The sequence below is a fragment of the Pleurodeles waltl genome, chromosome 7 (genome assembly GCF_031143425.1).
Source record: "Pleurodeles waltl isolate 20211129_DDA chromosome 7, aPleWal1.hap1.20221129, whole genome shotgun sequence".
NCBI classification, from domain to species: domain Eukaryota; kingdom Metazoa; phylum Chordata; class Amphibia; order Caudata; family Salamandridae; genus Pleurodeles; species Pleurodeles waltl.
This window is the reverse complement of record NC_090446.1, coordinates 415,203,161-415,225,599: the sequence shown is the minus strand read 5'-3', so window position 1 is coordinate 415,225,599 and position 22,439 is coordinate 415,203,161. Positions and strand designations below refer to the sequence as shown.

General features: G+C 45.9%; 1 protein-coding gene across 1 annotated transcript in view; it reads right to left on the bottom strand.

The window, feature by feature from the left end:
* Positions 1–22,439, bottom strand: part of SAMHD1 (SAM and HD domain containing deoxynucleoside triphosphate triphosphohydrolase 1) — a 1,157,401-nt gene that overhangs the window by 603,080 nt on the left and 531,882 nt on the right. The window contains exon 12 of the mRNA XM_069243902.1: positions 18,065–18,156. Within this exon, the coding sequence (XP_069100003.1) occupies positions 18,065–18,156 (92 nt within the window). The remainder of the gene's footprint in view (positions 1–18,064; positions 18,157–22,439) is intronic.

The following is a 22,439-nucleotide window of genomic DNA, read 5'->3' as shown; positions in this document are numbered from 1 at the left end:
GGAGAAGACTGAGGAGGTGCTGGCTTCTCTTTCTGTTTTGGCACTTTAGCTGGGGGCTGCTTGGTATCCAATTCCTCCTGAAATGCCAGCTTCCTCTTTGTTTTCAAATGAGGTGCTGTGATAATTCTCCCTTTATGGATGTGGACCCTGGACTGCCTCTCATCCATAATTTGAAGTATTAGTTCGACCTCCGACTCCTCCTCAGAGGTTTTGTGGCTTTAAGTCTTTTAGAAAGTCTGTGTTCCTCTGTATATGCTGTTTTTTCGGCTCCGAAATGTGTTTTTTCAGGATCGAAAATGATGAGGAACGTCTCAGCTCCGAAACAGGTTTTTTTATTTTCGACTTCGAAAATTGCTGTTTACTGGAGTCTGAAATGGAGCTTTTTGTCGACTCTGAGGTTTTCGGAGGGGTGGCTTTTTTCGGTGCCAAACTGGAGGGTCAGTCACTGTAAGGAAATGCCTTCTTGGCATGGTTACCCCCTGACTTTTTGCCTTTGCTGATGCCAAGTTTTGATTGAAGGTGTGCTGAGACCCTGCTAAGCAGGCCCCAGCACCAGTGTTCTTTCCCTAAACTGTACCTTTGCTTCCACAATTGGCACAGCCCTGGCACTCAGATAAGTCCCTCGTAACTGGTACCCCTGGTACCAAGGGCCCTGATGCCAGGGAAGGTCTCTAAGGGCTGCAGCATGTCTTATGCCAGTGTGCAATTTATTGTACAAAGCACCCAGAGGGCATCTTAGAGATGCCCCCTGAATACCAATCCGACTTCTAGTGTGGGGCTGACCAGTTTCTGCCAGCCTGCCACAACCAGACAGGTTGCTGGCCACATGGGGAAAGTGCCTTTGTCACTCTGTGGCCAGGAACAAAGCCTGTACTGGGTGGAGGTGCTTCTCACCTCCCCCTGCAGGAACTGTAACACCTGGCGGTGAGCCTCAAAGGCTCACCCCCTTTGTTACAGCGCCACAGGGCATCCCAGCTAGTGGAGATGCCCGCACCTCCGGCCACAGCCCCCACTTTTGGCGGCAAGGCTGGAGGAGATAATGAGAAAAACAAGGAGGAGTCACCCACCAGTCAGGACACCACTAAGGTGCCCTGAAGTGACCCCTGCCTTTAGAAATCCTCCATCTTACCTTTGGAGGATTCCCCAATAGGATTAGAGATGTGCCCCCCTCCCCACAGGGAGGAGGCACAAAGAGGGTGTAGCCACCCTCCAGGACAGTTGCCATTGGCTACTGCCCTCCCAGACCTAAACACACCCCTACATTTAGTATTTAGGGGCACCCAAGAACCCAGGAAATCAGATTCCTGCAACCTGAAAAAAGAAGGACTGCTGACCTACAAGCCATGCAGAAAAGACGGAAGACAACAACTGCTTTGGCCCCAGTCCTACTGGCGTGTCTCCTGTCTCGAAAACCTGCAACCAGCGACGCATCTGACAGGGACCAGCAACCTCTGAAGCCTCAGAGTACTGCCCTGGACTAAAGGGCCAAGAACCTCATGTGAGTTTCAACAACAACTTTGCAACTTTCTTGCAACTTTAAAGAACTTCACTCTTCCCGCTGGAAGAGTGAGACTTCACACGCTGCACCCGATGCCCCCAGCTCGAAATCCAGAGAACCAACACCACAGGGAGGACTCCCTGGCGAATGCGACCCTGTGAGTAGTCAGAGATGACCCCCCGGACCCCCCACAGCGACGCCTGCAGAAAGAATCCAGAGGCTCCCCCGACATCGACTGCCTGTAACCAGGGACCCGACGCCTGGCCAAGCACTGCACCCGCAGGCCCCAGGACCTGAAGGAACCGAACCTCAGTGCAGGAGTGACCCCCAGGTGACCCTCTGCCTAGCCCAGGTGGTGGCTGGCCCGAAAAGTCCCCCCTGTGCCTGCCTGCACCGCTAGAGTGACCCCCGGGTCCCTCCATTGAAAACTATACAAAACCTGACGCCTGCTTTGCACACTGCACCCGGACGCCCCTGTGCCGCTGAGGGTGTGTTTTGTGTGCCTACTTGTGTCCCCACCAGTGCTCTACAAAAGCCCCCTGGTCTGCCCCCCGAGGACGCGGGTACTTACCTGCTGGCAGACTGGAACCGGAGCGCTTCTGTTCTCCATAGGCGCCTATGTGTTTTGGGCACCTCTGCACCTCGCCGGCCCTGAGCTGCTGGTGTGGTAACTTTGGGGTTGCCCTGAACCCCCAACGGTAGGCTGACTATGCCCAGGAACTGTAAGTGTCTTAATTACCTCACAATCTAACCAATACAATACTTGCCACCCCAGGAACTGTTCATTTTTGCACTGTGTCCACTTTTAAAATAGCTTATTGCCATTTTAACAAAAACTGCTTATGTTATTGCTCTAATTCAAAGTCCCTAACTTACCTGCGTGGAGTACGTTGCATTTGATGTATTTACTTCAAATCTTGAACTTGTGGTTCTAAAAATAAATTAAGAAAATATATTTTTCTATATAAAAATCTATTGGCCTGGATTAAGTCTTTGAGTGTGTGTTCTCATTTATTGCCTGTGTGTGTACAACAAACGCTTAACACTACCCTCTGATACTCCTACTGCTCAACCACACTACCACAAAATAGAGCATTAGAATTATCTAATTTTGCCACTATCATACATCTAAGGGGAACCCTTGGACTCCGTGCACACTAACTCTTACTATGAGATAGTATATACGGAGCCAACTTCCTACAGACACCGACAGTCTTTTTTTGGGCTGAGCCATGACCTTCCAGCAGTGGCGTACCCCAAGGCCTTCTGTTTTTTCTTATGTGCAGGGGCAGGGGCAGACATACTCACATGCTAGCTAGCTGTGACAAGTCTGTCTTCCTAGGATTCTTGCTCTGACTCTGAATCTCGGACTGAGACCGCTGTCTGCAGTAGTTCTTCTTCTACGTCGAAATGTTCTCCACTCTTCGACGCCATTTTGAGCCTTCTTGCTCTTCTGTCTCAGAGTCTTTTTCGATCGGAAGGATCAACAGGCCTCACAGTTTTCCTCCCGATGGTCTGGAGAAAGGCAGAGGTTGCAAACCAGATGCTGGTCTGTGTATGGGTACTTCGCGTGGCACTGAGGGCAGAATTGGAAGTCCGATCCACGAGGCTCTCCGTGCGGTCAGCCAGAATGGGCCAGAGTTGGGCGTGCACGTGCCTAAGGGCAAACAAAGTTGTTTCCCGACAGTACTGCTGTGTCGATGGAAAATTATTAACGCTATTGATACAATACCGACGAAAATAAAGTTTTGCAAAGTATTCTGAATCAAAATCTTGGAGCGAACCCAACTGCAGAAAGAAAACAATCTAACAATGGAGTCCGTGCCCATGCGCAATGGGACCGAAGAGGAGGAGTCACTTGATCCTGTGTAAATTACTTTCTGCTGATACAGCGTCCAGGCAATGATTATATGGTTCAAAGTTAACCTTAATTGCGTAGTGTCATTGATTTACTATACATTTGAGAAACTTCTTTAAATGAACTCCATCACTATCACTCATTTTTCAACACCTTCCAGCTTCTTCATTGTCCACTAGAAAGCCTACTTGATTTCCTTTGCCCCTTCAAGAGTTCCCTCATCAATTTTTTTCTCCTTGTAGCTGGCACAAAGATGTCTTGCTTGACTTTCCTTGCTAATTGATCTAATATTGTGCAGCCTCTGAGACCAATGCTGTCATCAAATGGCCATGGTAGTCAGGGTAATCTTTCTCCACCCACATGGATTCCCACTCTGCTGGACCACTATAGCCCTGCGCTGCAACACCTTTACATGAATCCCCTATCTCTCAGATCAGATTGAAGGGAGCTTGGGGGGTCCCAACTGTCTCTATCTTAGTGGTTGCACACCAGCCTTCAGACCCCACAGCTTGCCGCTCTACCCAATTGTGCTCTGAGCTCCAGACACCAAGTGCTTATCACAACCACCATTGTGCTTCTATTCTGAAAAGGAGGGCACTTGTGTTGAAATTGCTGCATTATTAAATCCACAGGGCTACCATGTTTGTGGGCAGGCATTACAACCACATCCTTAGATTGCTTGTTTAGCATATTTGCTGCAGTAGTCCTCAGAGAAGGATAAAAGGCATCAGCTGGAAGGCAGAGATCGGTATAGAAACTGGACCATTCACTCCTGCATCTTGGCTTTGCCACTGATCATTTTTTTTAATTCAAAGCCCATCTCTTTAGGGACCGTCAACATTAACAGAACATCAACTCTCAAAATCAACTGAACATCAACTCTGCACCCCCAGATTTTATTGCATTTTCTAAGCTGTAGACATTTTTTTTAGCAAACCTGGTGATGGGCACTAGCAATAATAATCCAGAAATTGTGATGAAATTTCCTATTAACTTCATGCGAAAATTTACAAACTATTCAAATAAACTTTGAGATAATTGAACTTTTAAAGAGCAATATATCTATTGTGTGGCATGATGCAAAGAAATATAAATATAATAGGATTAGTTAATTAGCCACTGATGCAGAGGTTGACATACAAGAAATATTTTGTAGAGACATATTCTGGTTGCAGATTCCTTACCTTTGGATTTCCCTAGGCATCAGACTGGATCCGGAGATTTTTTCTTCAAGCAGTACCTCTGCTTTCTCGCTGTGATGACGTCGCTGTCATATATGGGTGCCACCCCAGCGCGCTGACGTCAGTTTCTTTTCACGGCTTTCCACGCCAGTAGCGCAGAGCCATGAAGAACACAGAGTGGTGTGCCAAAACTAGGCTCCTCAAGGGAAAGTTTCTGTCCCTAGAAATCAGTTTGCAGTGCGGGGAGGATGGGTGGGTCGGTAAGGAATCTGCAACTAGAATATATCTCTACCAGATATTTTGTTACTGAAGGTAAATAACTTGTATATCTGATAGAGACTTCTAGATGCAGATTCCTTACCTTTGAATAGATACCTGAGCAATACCATCCCCGGTGGTGGGCCTGCGAACTAAGAACACACCAAAAAGACCTGCATGACCCAACGGACCTGATTGCCCAGGCAGTAGTGCTTGATAAAAGTTTGCAGAGATGCCCACGTTGCTGCCTGAGAAATATCCAGGACTGGAACACACCGTGCTAGGGCTGTGGTAGCAGCAGTAGCTCTGGAGGAGTGAGCTCGCAAACCTTCAGCGGGTTGCTTTTTAGCCAGAGCGTAGCACATTTTGATGCATAACAGTACCCATCTTGAAATGGTCCTCTTCTGCACCACCTTCCCCTTCTTTGCACCCACATATCCCACAAAGAGTTGATCGTCCACAAGGAAGTCTTTGGTACGATCAAGATAGAAAGTCAACACTCTTTTGGGGTCCAGACGGTGGAGTCTCTCCTCTTCATGAGAGGGATGTGGGGGTGCATAAAAGGTAGGCAATGTGATGGACTGTCCGACATGAAAGGGAAGGGTGTCACTACCTTGGGTAGAAAAGAAACCCTTGTGCAAAGCACCACTTTGTCAGGGTGTATGGCAAGAAAAAGTGGCTTAGATGGCAGAGCCTGGAGTTCACTAACTCTGCGGGCAGAATTAATGGCAACTAGAAAGACAGTCTTTATAGTTAAGAGCCTTAGAGGACAGTTGTGAAGCGGTTCAAACTGGGTACATGTAAGGTAAGTTAAGAGCAGGTTGAGATCCCATTGGCGCATGATGAATGGGATAGGAGGAAAAAGATGTGTGAGGCCTTTAGGAAACCTCCCAACTATAGGAGATTTAAATAAGGAAAGCTGATCAGGTAACCTTAAGAAAGCAGAGATAGAGAGATATCCCTTAAGAGTGCCAGGCAAGAGAAAGAATAAAGAGAAGAACTTGAGAGAGAGGGGCAGATGGAGGATCAACAGAACTGTCAATGCAACATGGCACAAATTTCTTCCAACGACAGGCATATACAGTTTTGGTTGAGGGACACCTAGCTGCCAAGATAACTTCACAGACTTAGGGTGGCAAGTCGAAGGACGTCAATTGTGGCCAACCAAACTCCACGCAAGAAGTCGCAGAGTTGACAGGTTCGGGTGGAAGACCTTCCCCTGCTGCTGCGACAGAAGATCCTCCTGAATAGGCAGCCAGTTTGGAGGAGCTATAGCCATGTTCAAGAGCTCGGGATACCAGACTCACCATGCCCAGTCCAGAGCCACCAGTATTACTTGGGCCAGGTCTGGCCTGATCTTCTTCAGAACTCTGGGCAGAAGTGGTATTGGCAGGAAGGCGTACAGGAGGCCTGAGTTCCACTCGCGACGAAAAGCGTTGTTGAGTGAGTGCCGCCTTGGAAACTCTAATGCGCAAAATAGCTGACTTTGCACATTCTCTATGGAGGCGAACAAGTCTAACCAAGGTTCTCTCCACTGCAGGAAGAGACCCTGCGCCACCTCCGGATGGAGACGCCATTCATGGTCGACCATGCACCGTCGGCTGAGTTCGTCTGCTCTGGCATTCAAGGAGCCTGCCAGGTGTTGAACCACCAGGGAAAAGTTCTGATGCTCCAGCCAAGTCCAGAGACGAAGGGCCTCTTGACAAAGAGTCCACGACCCCACTCCGCCTTGTTTGTTGCAATACCACATGGCAGTGGTGCTGTCTGTGAACACCTGCGCTGCTTTCCCCTTGAGGGAGGGAAGAAATGCTATCAATGCTAGTCAAATCGGTCGGAGCTCTAGATGACTGATATGGAGACTGGTTTCCACCGGAGACCAGATACCTCTGATCTCTGCGTCTCCCATGTGGCCACCCCATCCCATATGTGAAGCATCTGTCACGATCGTAAGTTCTGATTGGTGAAAGGAGAAGGATCTGCCCTTGAGCCAATCCTGATTCGTTAACCACCACTGCAGATCTTTCGCAGTCCCTTCCGAGATCTGGACCTTGTCAGAGAGGTTAACCAGACTCTGCGCCCACTGGAACTGCAGGTCCCACTGCAGAGCCTGCATATGCCATCTGATATTTTGAACCAGCAGGATGCAGGAGGCCATGAGGCACAGCAGCCTCAGAGTCATTCTCATCGAAATCCAGGATAGAGGCTGAAACATCAGTATCATAGCCCAAATATCCTGGACTCTCTTTTCGGGAGCATATGCCCGAAACTCCACTGTGTACAGAATAGCTCCAATGCAAGGGAGCATCTGAGTAGGAGTCAGGCCTGACTTCGGCACGTTGATAGTGAATCCCAGCAAATACAAAAGGTTCGTCATAGTCTGGAGGTGGGAGACGACTGTTTGGGTCGAGTTCACCTTCAACAGCCAATTGTCGAGGTAGGGAAGACTGGGACCCCTAACCTGTGCAGATTAGCTGCCACCACTACCATCACTTTTGTGAACACCCGAGGGGGACTGGTAAGGCCAAAGGGGAGCACAGTAAACTGATAGTGCTCGTGACCTACCACGAATCGAAGGTAACGCCGGTGGGCCGGCAAGACGGGTATGTGGAAGTATGTGTCTTGCAAGTCCAACGTTACCATCCAGTCTCTGGGATCCAGGGCAGATAGGACCTGAGCCAATGTCAACATTTTGAAATTCTCCTTTTTTAGGAAGAGAATGAGAGCCCAAAGATCTAATATAGGTCGAAGACCTTTGTCCTTTTTCGGAACCAGAGAGTAGTGGGAATAGCAACCACAACATACTTCTGGCAAAAGAACCCTCTCTATAGCTCCTATGGCCAAAAGGGCTTGGACTTCCTTGCGGAGAAGCGCCATATGAACCTCCAATATCTGACTGTATGTAGGTGGCATGGCTAGAGGAGATGTCTCGAAGGGGAGGGAGTAGCCCCCTCAGACAATTTGGAGTACCCACCTGTCCAAGGTAATGACTTGCCATTGGGGCAGGTGATTGCATATCCTGCAACCTACTGGCTCCTAATGTACCTGCGGACTAGGACGTCTTGGAGGCTGAGGAGGGGGCGGGGTGGACTGGGTGACCCGCTGGCTCCCTGATCCCCATGAACGTGGGATCCTGCATCTGCGGCCGCGCAGGGGCTGTACAGCATGCGCGGGTCTGTGGTCAGGTGGAAAAGGATGCAGTTGGGTGCCCCTTCCGTAGCCATGAAAGGTGGACTGCTGGGGTCTAGGTGCGGGCGGAAGGCCAAGGGACCGGGCCGTGGCTCAGGAATCCTTAAAGCGCTTGAGCGCCGAGTCCGCCTTGTCTCCGAAGAGACGTGTGCCATCAAAGGACATGTCCATCAAGGACTGCTGTATATCCCCTGAAAAGCCAGACGTTCTCAGCCAGGCGTGTCGTCTCAATGCCACCGTCGATGCAACCGATCTGCCCAGAGAGTCAGTCATATCCATTCCACAACGAATCATGAACTTAGCTGCATCCCTCTCATCTGTTACGGCTTGGGACAGGACAGTCCGGACCTCTTCCGGAACTGCAGGCAGCACTTGCGGGACCATATCCCAGAGAGTATGGGAATAGCGGCCCAAAAGGCATGCAGTGTTCACGGACCGCAGCACTAGACTGTTGGATGAAAACAACTTTTTACCCAAACTATCCAGTCTTTTTGATTCCCTATCTGGGGGTGGAGCAGGGAATGCGCCAGATGAAGAAGAAGCCTGGATGACGAGGCTCTCAGGCGTGGGGTGTTGGGTCAGGAATTTTGGGTCAGACAGCGCAGGCCGATGGTGGCGGGCAATCGTCCTATTCACAGGAGCCCCAGTGCTGGTACTGAGCCAAGTATCCAAAAGGACGTCTGTAGTGCTTCATTGAAGGGTAAAAGGAGCTCAGAAGAGGAAGACCCCAGTTGAAGCACATTAGTTAGGATGTTAGGCCTAACTTCCACAGAAGGAAGCTCGAGGTCCAAGACCTCAGCCGCCCTTCTCACCACCATAGAGTAAGAAGTGACAGGAGTCACAGGGCTTGAATCTGGTCTTGTGGGACATCCCTCGACGCATCCACGAACTCGTAAAAAAAGTCGACATACTCAAAAAGTGACTGAGGTAGCTCTTCTCCAGATCTGTGCGTAGGCTGGCGCGCAAAGAAAAGAACTGACTTCAGCGCACCGTGGCGGCGCCTATATACGACTGCAATGTCATCACGGTGAGCACAACACCATTGACGCACGCGGAGTTGACCAACGCCACCTGATAGCCCGCAGAGGTACTGCTCGAAGAAAAATTCGCCGGACCCAGTCTGACGCCTGGGGAAATTCAAAGGTAAGGAATCTGCAACTAGAAGTCTCTATCAGATTTTTAGCATTAGTGTTAGGTAAACTTGCAATGATCTGAAAATGTCCATACTTTTTTAGAGACACCAGATGAAATTGAGTCATGTGGAAATTATACCCAAGTTCTTATTTATTAACACCAAAACTATTATTATAGCACTGACATAGCCAACCAGCAACATAGTGCTTTACTGGTACTATGGATAGTTACCAAGATGATGGCGAGTTGGTTTTGAATTAGTTGAGGAAGTATAGCTTGTAAAGATGGGTTTTTAAGCCTTTCCTGAAAGCAGGATTTATTAGTCTGTTGTCTGGGACAGAGCATTACAGTGCAGGGGCTAAGCATGAGAATGATCGTTTTATTGTGTTTTTGCTACCTGATTTGTATTGACTTCCTAAGTAAGACAATTTGTGCCTCTCATACTTTGTTGTCCTTCATGAGTTTGAGTTTATTGTTCAGATAGGCAAGGAGAGAGCAACAGTTTTCTACAAGTAAAACAGGGTTTAAACTAAGTTGCATATAAAAATATGAACAATATCAATATTTACACTAACGTGAGTAGTAGATGGTACATAACCAATTAAGAATATGCTTAGTTGTGGGATTATTCCCTTTTTATGTACTTCCAATTTGGAAGTATACTAATAGTAAGGTATGCGCATTAAGATTTGAGCATCTGCCAAATACAAAGCAAATTAATCTAAGGGGGAAGCGTGTTCTCCAGGACTTAGTGTAAAAGCCCACAGTGGACTGCAGCGAAATAGGTGTCTTTGGAGCTTGGAGCCTTGATCTTAAAAAAAAAAAAAAGAATCTGCTTGACCAGTTATAGAGAGTTAGAACTGAGGGGCCTTATGCTTTTTCTAAGACGACTGATATTTCAAATGTGAAATGTATTAATATTAATGAAGCGCTTTCTTTCTTCGTAGCAACATTTACTAAAGTGCATTATTTGCCTTTCTTTGTTTCATCAACAGAAAAATGGCCATCAGAGTAGATTAAACAATATGAAGCATTTCATTTATTTAAAAGACTATGGAGAATGGTAACAGTAAGAAATGTATAGATCACTAAAATGATCTCAAAATACCAGTTTTACAATGGAAAGCTACAACTTAAATTGGTTTTCATTATTTGTCACATTGTTAGGAGCACATTACCAAGTAGAAAATAGTGAAGGTGCCAAATGCAGAGGCCATATCACACACTGAGCTACAAGACCAACATCTAGGCAAACTGGGCTACATAGGAGAATTGCAAAGAAAAACAAAGCCAAAACATTCCTGCACGCCTATTGGCTTTCCTAATGCTTTTTTTCTTGAAATATAGTCTGCTGTGTGCATGTGGAGCTGCCATCTTGGAATGGTTTTTCTTTTGTTTAAAGAAATCTCTCTTAAAGACAGCAGCAGCTTGTGCACATATGTCTGTCAACCATCTCTGAATGACTGTGAGAAACACCATCCCACTACAGCAGCAGAGGATGTACATACATGCACTTACATGGGTGGCCACCTTTAAATTATTTTTAAACCATTCCTAGACGGCAGAAGCTATTATGGCGGAAGGTGACTGAAACAGGTGCTGGAGAGGGCAGAAAACATATAAAGAGAGAGGGACTCAGAGTAATGAGAGCACAGGAATGAGCAATAGTCCCTAATATACTGCAATGCAAGGTTGTGACCTTGAGCAATGTTATGATACAACTAATTTGAGATCCAAGTGCTTCATGGGCAGGACACACAAAAATGGGAGGATACCCATCAATACAGACCAGAAAGCCACAGAATCCTCGCCAACAAGGCGTCAAAGGATATTCTAAGCCTATATTAGACACATAAGGTATGTTTGCAAAACAGGCAACTAAAATTGTGTGTCAGTGAAATGTAAACATGGAAGGGGCAAAAATTAAATTAACCCCATAAGTGGCCGACGCAGACACTACCTCCCTGGTGCGGGTCACGACCAGTGGCCGACACCAGGGAGGGGGTTAAATATCCTCCGGTGCACAGCACGGGAGGATTTTATTTCTTTTTTTTACCCTGTGGGAGACGCGGAACAACTTTGCGTTGTGTGAAGGCATTCGCTTAGTAAAGACATTTGGATCACGCATTGGTGTCCGAGTATTCTCCAAATATTTGGAGGAAGTGTGGACTTACATATGTGGTTGCTGGAACCACACTAGGACCGCCCCGCAATTGAGCCTTGGGATTCTGGCAGTCTTGGGTGGTGTTTTATATATATATATATATATTTTTTTTCATGTGTTGTTTTCCGCAAGCCACAATTGGCCCCACAGGCAAACCACACATATATAAAAGTGATATATATATATAGATATTTATCTGTCTTTTGTCTAGTGGCAGTTTTGATGACAAAGTAGCGCAGATGGTTTATTGTCCTGCTGCAAAGGATATACATTTATATGTATTTAGCTGACTGTCGCACTGGTTGCCACCAGCGCTAAAGGCTGTGATGATGAGTATGTGGTAAGGTGAAGTAATACTATCTTTTTTGTTTTTTCCAGTGTCTTCAGAGAATCTGCCGAATTGGAGAAGAAGCAAAGGTAAGGTGACAACATTTCCTATTGGACACATACCCAGGAGCAATTTTGTGACTATCTGCCTTCTATGTAGGCTAGTACTCTAGAGGGACAGTTTAGCCAGTAGCAGAGATGGCGTCTCGTTGGATGACTGCTGCTCAAGCCCTAACTCGGGTTATAGAGGACAGCTCTGATGTAGGATCAGAGACTGAGACAGCAGATACTGAGACAGCATCTGAGGGAGAGGACAATGGGGTAGAATCTGGGAGTGATTTTTCAGTCCCATCTGACAACACCTCTTCCAGTGATTCTGAAGGAGAGGATGACGACAGCTGTGCTGTCCCTTCGCAAGCACAGTCTGTGCAGCGGGACAACATTGGGTTAGTCAAACCCAGAGAGCAGGTGCATGTGGCCACAAGCACAGAAAGAGTGCTCTCTTGGCAGCCCCCCTGTTTAGTTCAGCCCCAAATTCCACCTTTTACTGGTGACGCTGGATGTAAACTCGATACAGCTAACTTTTTGCCAGTCGACTACGTCCATCTATTTTTGGATGTTGACTTCCTTCAGGAAATTGTGCCGCAAACATATTTTTGTGCAGACCAATTTCTGAGGGAGCGTGGCGGCACCCCAGGGCCCCGTTCTAGGGCACGCCAGTGGACTCCCACTTCACTGGCGGAGTTGAAGATATTTTTGGGCCTTACGCTCAAAATGGGGTTAGTGCAGAAACCCACCTTGCAGTCCTACTGGACGACTCGCACGGTCTGGGTAACCCCCATCTTTGCACCATACATGAGCAGAGATTGTTTTTTGCTACTGCAGCGCATGCTGCATTTCAATGACAATTCTGCTGCATTGCCCCGGGACCATCCAGACCATGACAGGTTGTTCAAAATTCTGCCTGTCGTGGAACATTTGTCTGCCAGGTTTCCAGAGATCTATAATCCTGGAAAGAATATAGCAGTCGATGAGTCCTTGATCCTGTACAAAGGACGGCTGCTTTTCAGACAGTACATTGCGAACAAAAGAGCTCGCTATGGCATAAAGCTGTACATGCTGTGTGAGAGCTCTTCTGGCTATGTGTACAGCTTGAGAGTGTATACAGGGAAGGACTCTACCCTAAACCCTGTAGGTTGCCCTCCCGCGTTAGGGGTCACAGGTAAGATTGTATGGGAACTTGTCCAGCCACTTCTTCACAAAGGTTATAACCTTTATGTGGACAATTTCTATGCAGGAGTAGAGCTGTTCAGTGAGCTCTACAAAGCTGGCACTGTGGCTTGCGGTACAGTTCGTTGTAACCGCAAAGGATTCCCGCAGGAGCTTGTTTGCAAGAAGCTCCAGAAATCCCAGAGTAGTGCATTGCGTTCTAACGAACTGCTCGCAGTCAAGTTCTTAGATAGGCTTGATGTATACGTGCTCACTACAATTCATGATGAGAGCACTTCTCCCATTACGGTTTGGGGTCAGATGGCTGAAGTCCACAAGCCCATCTGTATACTTGATTACAATAAGTACATGGGCGGAGTGGACAAGAACAACCAGGTTCTTCAACCATACAATGCGTGTCGTAAAACTCGCACTTGGTACAAGAAACTGTTTACCCACCTGATTCAGATGGCAACATATAATGCGTATGTTGTTTACCGTCAGACAACCACAGGAAGACTCATGACTTTCCTTGACTTCCAGTTGCCTGTAATTGAAAGCCTCACTGCTGTTACAGAAGCAGCAGCAGCCTCCACCTAATATGTTCTGGAGGATGTGGCAAGGCTGCAGGAGAGACACTTTGCTGATCGCATTCCTAAAACACCCAAAAAGGATCGTCCATGTCGTCGCTGTAAAGTGTGCTCGAAGTATGGAAAGCGGCAGGAGAGTCAGTATTACTGTCCCCAGTGTCCATCACAACTAGGGCTCTGTATCCCTACTTGCTTTACATTGTATCATACTAAAGCAAAGTTCTGGGAAATCGACTGAGGTTGAGCTGCCGTTGGGTAATTCTTTCAGTGGCAATGCATGGCTACCGAACGTCCATGGGCCACTGCTTCGTTAGGCAAGGAGCCACAGAATTTTACTTCATCAGGGACTTCCTTTTGGACTGCTTGAGAGCTTAATCCACCCTCAGAACGTGGTTGGTGTTCTGTTCAATTAACATGCATTATATTCCCCCTACTGCATATTCTAGTGGACAGAACATATGCTACATTGCCACTGAGTACCCTTTCTGCACCAGCATGTCTACCTTACTTTCAACAGTAGATATGCTCTCTCAGTTCGAGGAATCACTTTGTTCGGAATACTTGGAAACCCCCAACTTGCATCCACAAACTAGTATAGGTTCACTTGGCAATTATACAGGATTAGCCAGGACTCTGATGAGAACACAGATATGAATGGGTAAGGAAAGCTTATGGTAGGTGTGCTTTCACAGGGTTATTGCACAGGTAGAAGTCAGATAGTAAAGGTAGTACAGATGTACATCATCTCCACCTATGGATTCAAACCCATTGGTGCCATCCCAGCACTGAAGGAGAATGACTTGTATAGGTCAGTGTTGGACCTGCTTTTCATGTTCATCCTCCATCAGAACTTAGTAGATGTTCAGTTTGCTGTATAAGTGCATTACAGTCACATCACTGCACATTATGTTGGCTGGGACATATGCTACGTTCCCATGGACTCCCCTATGTACCAAACACTACCCTTTTTCATAGACTATGACCTTCTCTTTAGGGAACATCATGAGAAATCCCCAGCATGTCTCCCTTAGTTTCAAAGATAGATATGCTCACTCAGTTCGAGGAATCGCTTTGTACGGCATACTCGGACACCCCCAACTTGCATCCACAAACTGGAAGGAGTTGGATTTAGCACAGAGAGTGCGTTAAAGGCGCATGAAAAACATGTCTTCCTGAGCCTCAGGTGGCTGTCACAGGAGTCAGTAAAGGTTTGTTACGCATGCATTTGGTAATATTAAGGAAGAAGGAGGCAGTTAGCCTATGACCTTCTCTTTAGGTAACATCATGAGAAATCCCCAGTATGTCTCCCTTAGTTTCAAAGGTAGATATGCTCACTCAGTTCAAGGAATCGCTTTGTACGGCATACTCGGACACCCCCAACTTGCATCCACAAACTGGAAGGAGTTGGATTTAGCACAGAGAGTGTGTTAAAGGCGCATGAAAAACATGTCTTCCCGAGCCTCAGGTGGCTGTCACAGAAGTCATTAGTAAAGGTTTGTTACGCATGCATTTGGTAATGTTAAGGAAGAAGGAGGCAGTTACTTGACAGGTGGTAAAACGTAGTCAAACTTATTCCGTTCTGTGGCGTGTGAATGTGATGGGCCATTGTCTGGCAGCGGTAAGTTAATGTAAGTGCAGTGATTGGTTGGATTGGGCCCGTGGCTGGTGATATGAAAGGGTTGTTTGTTGTGCATGAATGGCGTGTGAATGGACCATAAAGAGGTTGGTGCCTGGACACGGCTTTATGGCCCACCTTCAGAAGGCTTGGTTTCAATATTTAGATTCTTTGATAAGTATTCATGCTTTGAAACCATAATTTCTGGAGGTGCTAAAACCAACCAGTGTGAGTGGTGGATTAACTTTAACAAACTAGTACCAGGGGAGTCCAAGGGTGCAGGACTTGCGTGGCTCTCACCAGTTTTCCTTCACCCAGAATACCCTTGAAATCACAAAATGTGCTTAAAAAACACATTTGCCTTGCATTCCAATGAGCAGAAGTCTAGGGACCTGCTTGGAGCCCCAAGTTCCACTAAGTCTCCAGCGAAAAACTGCCTCACTTTAGTGAGTGGGCAAGGGAGCCCAACAGGGAAGTACCCAAAATGGATTGTGGAGACATTACCTACCACAAAACAGCCACGTTTTTTAAGACAGTATTTGGTCCTGGGCTCTGCAGCCATATAGGGAAACGCAGATATTTCTGAAAACTAGACACCCAAGTCAGCCCACGTAAATGTGGCGTGTTTGGATTTAACAACGTTTTCTTACCCAGAATACCCTGCAAAAGTGAAACGTTGATTAAAACCACTATTTTTCCTTTCTTTTTTTATCACAGAAACTACAGGAATGTACAGGGATCCTCAAAATTCCTACCACCCAGTGTTTCCCCACTTGTCCTGATAAAAACACAACCCCGCTTGTGTGCCTGCGCCTAGTGCCTGCTTCAGGAATGGATCACTCCAGGGTTAACAGTAACCCTCATGCAAGGACTACCATTGACCCTTGTGTGATCCATTCCTGTCGCGGGCACTAGGCCTACCCACACAAGTGAGGTACCATTTTTAATCGGGACACTTGGGGGAACGCTGGGTGGAAGGAAATTTGTGGCTCCTCTTAGATTCCAGCACTTTCAGTCACCGAAATGTGAGGAAAACGTGTTTTTTAAAGCCACATTTTGAGGTTTGCAAAGGATTCTGGGTAACAGAACCTGGTCAGAGCCCCACAAGTCACGCCATCTTGGATTCCCCTAGGTCTCTAGTTTTCAAAAATGCACAGGTTTGGTAGGTTTCAATAGGTGCCGGCTGAGCTAGAGGCCAAAATCTACAGGTAGGCACTTTGCAAAAAACACCTGTTTTCTGTCAAAAAATGGGATGTGTCCACGTTGTGTTTTGGGGCATTTCCTGACGCGGGTGCTAGGCCTACCCACACAAGTGAGGTATCATTTTTATCGGGAGACTTGGGGGAACATAGAATAGCAAAACAAGTGTTATTGCCCCTTGTCTTTCTCTACATTTTTCCTTCCAAATATAAGAGAGTGTGTAAAAAAAGACGTCTATTTGAGAAATGCCCTGCAATTCACATGCTAGTATGGGCACCCCGGAATTCAGAGATGTGCAAATAACCACTGCTCCTCAACACCTTATCTTGAGCCCATTTTAGAAATACAAAGGTTTTTCTTGATACCTATTTTTCACTCTTCATATTTCAGCAAATGAATTGCTGTATACCCAGTATAGAACGAAAACCAACTGCAGGGCACAGCTCATTTATTGGCTCTGGGTACCTAGGGTTCTTGATGAACCTACAAGCCCTATATATCCCCGCAACCAGAAGAGTCCAGCAGACATAACGGTATATTGCTTTCAAAAATCTGACATCAAAGGAAAAAGTTACAGAGTAAAACATAAAGAAAAATGGCTGTTGTTTTCAGCTCAATTTCAATTTTTTTTTATTTCAGCTGTTATTTTCTGTAGGAAAAGCTTCTAGGATCTACACAAATGAACCTTTGCTGATTTCAGAATTTTGTTTATTTTTCAAAAATAGTTAGCTTTCCGGGATCCAGCATTGGTTTCAGACCCATTCCTGTCACTAACTGGAAGGAGGCTGAAAGCACAAAAAATAGTAAAAATGGGGTATGTCTCAGAAAAATGCAAAAATTGTGTTGAAAAATGTGGTTTTCTGATTCAAGTCTGCCTTTTCCTGAAAGCTGGTGATTTTAGCATCGCAAACCCTTTGTTGATGCCATTTTCAGGGGAAAATCCACAAGCCTTCTTCGGCAGCCCTTTTTTCCAATTTGTTTGAAAAAACAAAATTTTTACTCTATTTTGACTAATTTCTAGGTCTCCTCCAGGGGAAACCACAAACTCTGGGTACCTTTAGAATCTCTGGGATGTTGGAAAAAAAGGCCGCAAGTTTGGCATGGATAGCTTACGTGGACCAAAAGTTATGAAGGCCTAAGCGCGAACTACCCCAAATAGCCAAAAAAAGGCTCAGCATATGAAGGCCTAAGCGCGAACTACCCCAAATAGCCAAAAAAAGGCTCAGCACTGGGGGGGGGGGGGAGGGGGACGGACGGACCAGCAGCTAAGAGGTTAAGGTAAACCGCTGCTAATAAATGTGGACTCCTTCCATTTCGTTGATGTTTTAGATTCTTGGGCATTCTTTATTAACCATTCTATAATGTTCAAGTGCTCTTTTGGGAAAAAAAAAGTAATTCCTTTATTCTGGAATTAATTACATATGCCAACATACAATGCAAGGAAGGGAAACCTAATCAAATGTTTGATGTATATAACTGCTGAAGGACTGCCATTTGGAACAACATGTCTGTTCAAACTCAAAGCTTTTCCTTATTAAGTAACTATTTTTGGGGAGCTAAAACGAGTTGTAAATGACAAAACCCCTGACAACTCCACAAAATTATGTACTAAATTAAAAATGAAATGTGCCATAAAGGTTCATAGGCTTTAATCTAGATTTAACACAGCTATTCAAGGATTATTATTCTCTCTGCTAGTTAAAAGATAATTTATCATAATATAAATACTGATATATTTTGAACACAGCTATCCCACAACATGAATACCAATACAGAAGACATTTAAGTACACAATGTAACTACTGCATGCTACAAAATGTCACCAACCAAAGCTAATTTCTTACATTGTCTCGATGATGTTTCCAACCTTGTGCTGGTAAGCTCTGCGATGTAGACAATTCCGTGTGTGGAACATGTCATACAAATTTCCAACTTCCTGCATAGCAATAAAGTTTCTGATTATTAACAATTCAGACACGGTGTTGTTCAAGACACAAAATTGCTTAACCTGCACCAAAGGTTATCCAGTACGGTTATGCTCACAAATAAACAGACAAACTATTTCTGACTTCTTGGTGAGCCCTGAAACACTGTTTTAAAATAGGTCTGCTTACCAGAAAATATGCCACAGTGTCCTTGTGTGGGCATACTAGAAGTACCTTATGTACATATTGAGCATGCATGACAGAAAATGCTCTAGCAGGTGCGTTACAAGTAAAAGATGGGAACATCCCTAGTGTAGCAAAGCTTACATGTGGGGTGCTGGGAAAAACAAATTGGCATGTGGTTGACCTTTGGAGACATGATGCTGTCATACTGCCATGAGAGATTGACAAGGCAGGATAGGAATTGCGCAGGGGGCATGAAAGATTGGCACAGCATATTTTCTGTTGAGAAACAAATTACCAATAGGTCAGCCCCTGGGAAGCAACTAAAGGAAATACAACAAAAATGACTTTTGGGAGGGGCACGATGGTTGAGAAATATTAGGTGCAAAATTGATACCTACATGAGTGGTCTGGTGCGTGCGATCCTGTGCAGGCAATATACTGATTGCATGAGACAGTGATGCCAATGAATTCTAGAACATTTTAATGCTGTGTTGGTGTCTGAAGATGGGATTAGTGGATTCGAGTATTTTAATGCATTAACCCCTTTGGTACTAAGGATGGGTTGGAGTCGCTGTCAGCACCAGTAGGGCATGTGCTGAAGACGGCTCCAAGCTATCGTAGCATCCACCCATGGGAGAAGCGCTAGCGCTCCCCCTGTGGGCTACCCCGCCACATGCCTCCATTGGGGGTAGCTGCTATCCCTGACCCAACCCCGGCGATCGGATGACGTTGGCGTGCACACTTACCAGGATGCGCTGGAAGCCATTTCCCACCAGCGCATTGGAGCAATAATTCAAGTTTTTCCTCTGAGAAGGGGGTGGGGGATGGTGCAAAGAAGCACTGGGGGAAAGGAAAACCTTTTCATTTCCCCAGACATCTCTGTACAGTGCATTCTGCATAGCAGGAATGTACCCATTAGCCCACCAGGGAGTTTATTTTCTTTTTGGGGAATGGATCCTTGGGCAAGGGTAGCTCCATTTTATGGAAGCATATATTTTGATTGTTTCTTCCCCCTTTGGTGGGAAGATCAGCCATATTTTTGGCTGATCTCGCCCCCCCCCCAAGGGGGCAGTAAGCTACTAGACACCAGAAATAGGTTAATTAGCATGTTGGAAAGCAGCCCCTTGGGCTAGGGTCAGTCTCCTTCATGGGGGCGCACATTTTGGCCTTTTCTGCCTCCCCCCCCCCTCCCTTGGGGGCAGATAATCAATATTTCCCCCCCCCCAATGGGGGGGGAGGGGGGGAGAGAGTGGGAGGGGGGGCAGAAAGCAAATAGACAACAGAGATAATTTTACTGGCATGTCAGGGAGCGACTCCTTGAACAAGGGTCGCTCTCCTTACTGGGGGCACATAGTTTGGCTGCTTCTGTCCCCCTTGGTGGCAGATCGGCCATATTTTTAGGCCAGAAAGCCACTAGAAAACCTGGATAATTTTATTGGCATGTCGGGGAGTGGCTTCTTGAGCAAGGGTCGCTCCCTTTTATGGGGGCACACATTTTGAATGTTTCGCCATATTTTTAGGCCAGAAAGCCACTGGAAACCGTGATAATTTCATTGGCATGTCTACGAGCAGTTCCTTGAGCAAGGGTCGCTCCCCTTAAGGGGCTCATATCTTGGCCATTTCTGCCCCCCTTGGGGCCAGATCAGCAATATTTCAGGCTGACCTGCCCCAAGGGGGGCAAAAAGCCACTAGACACCAGGAATCATTTTATTGGCATGCAAGGGAGAGACCCCTTGGGCAAAGGTCACTCCCCCTTTGTGGGGGAACATATTTTTTCCATTTTGTCGATATTCATAGGCTGATCTGCCCCAACGGGGACAGAAAAATACTAGAAACCATCAATAATTTTACAGGCATGTCTGGCAAATGGCGATTGGGCAAGGGCTGCTGCCCTTTATTGGGTACATATTCTGGCAGTTTCTGCTCCCCTGAGGCAGATTGGCCATATTTTTAGGTAGGGGTGTGTGTGTCCTCATATCATGGGTAAACACAGTCATTTCCATACAAACACTATCCTTGTGAGGACCGGTGCGTTAGGAGGTCCTGTCCCCATAGTTAGTTTAGGTAGTTTTGAGGGAGTGCATCAAAAAACTAAAAGTAAAGTTATATTAGCCTCAGTTGCTTTATAACCTTCCCTACTACCAAAGCGCGCATGGAGTTAGAATAGTAAATACACACTTCATTACGGTCAGTGACCGGTCCTGACAATTACAGGTTTGTCATTGGGGGGTTAGGTGCAGTGGTGGTTGTTTGAGAGAGAGAGAGAGAACTGGAGTTTGCTGGCTATGTGTGTACTGGAATTTGGCTGGCAGTGGTGTGTGGACTGGCGTTTGGCTGATGATTTGTCTGAGCTGAGGTTTTGCTGGCACTAAGGGCCTGATTACAACTTTGGAGGACGGTGTTAAACCGTCCCAAAAGTGGCGGATATACCACCTACCGTATTACGAGTCCATTATATCCTATGGAACTCGTAATACGGTAGGTGGTATATCCGTCACTTTTGGGACGGTTTAACACCGTCCTCCAAAGTTGTAATCAGGCCCTAAGTGTCAAATGGCTTCCGACTGGCAGTATGTGTTGCCTGGCTTCTGGTTGGCAATATGTGTGGCTGACATTTGGCTGGTGGTGTGTATGAAGTGGTGTTTAGCTCAGTTGGGGTGTCAAATTCTTGCTTTTGCTTTGTTCCCCCCCCCCCCGACCCCCACCCTCAAAGGTGTAGATCTGACGTTTCAGGTGCTAATCTGTCCCCAAGGGCAGACTTAATAGGGTATTATAATGTTAACTGTTTTATTTCTTGACATAACTTGCATTTGTGATTTTAATGTTTTAGTTCTTCTTTTTATTCTAGTGCAAAGCTTTTGATTTGCTCTGTGGTGGCTCCTGCATGAGTTTTCGGCACTGTTAGATCTGGAGTTTGTGTAGTTGCATGTGTTTGTTAAGGAAAATAATTTTATATTGTTTACTTCAAATGATTATCAGTGCTCTGCATTAATGTGCTTTTTTAAATGGTGTAATAATTGCAGCATATTTAGCTTCTGTTCTACTGTGTGTCAAAATCTCTTTGGATTTGTGCAAGATGCATATTGTGTTGTCTTGTGGTTAATTTTCTTTTTGTCTATGCTTCCTAGAGGGATATCGTTTGTGCTTGCTGTGTTTGTGCAGAATACGTCCAGGTGATCCTCACTCTATCTCTGGCAAGTGAATGGCATCATTTTTCAGTATATAGGTCTTTGTGTGCTTTGTATTGATTGTTTTTTTCTTCCAGATGACTATATGCCAGTGGTTCTATTTGATAAAGCCACAGTTTATTACTCATTTTAAATAGTGTTGGTTATTGTGGAATTATTGGCTAGGTGAAAGATTACTGCTCAGCTGGCTATTAACATGCTCTTCAGATCTTCCTCTAGTCATGGTTCTGATTCTGCATCAGAGGCAAAGGAGAGAATCCAAGATTCTGGCAGTGAATTTTATGTTTGAGATGAATCATCTGATGATGATGCCACTCTCAGTGCAGAGAAAGTGCATCTTTGAGGATGACACTGATATGCCAATAGTGCAGCCTGGGGCTGAAAGGCTTCCCATTGAAAGTGCTGGACTTTGGGTTTGCCCAAACGTGGGGTCGCCTGGGATGACTGCCTTTCTTGGTGTCGCAGGGTGTAGAGTGAATACTGAACATTTTACTATGAATTTCTTTCAGCTGCTTATGAACGATGTAATTTTTGGATGAGTTTGTTCACCAGACTAATTTGTATGCTGAATAGTATTTGAAGAACAACAGTGCCAGACTTAAGCACCACTCTAGAGCTAGCCGGTGGACTCTGACAAATATGGATGAGTTGAAGTTCTTCAGTTTAACTTTTCTGATGGGCTTCATAAGGAAGCCGTCGCTCTCTTTATATTTGTCTACTAGTCCCTTGATGGCAACATCTCTATCTCCTACAGCCATTAGTCGTGATCGGTACTTGCTTCTAATGTTGCATTTTGTTGATACTGCTTCAGCATTGCCACAAGATCACCCTGATGGTAACTGCCTCTTCAAGATTCGGCCTGTCTTCATAACTCTGTAGATCACTTTTCAGAGATCTATGTTTCAGTCAAAGAAATAGCT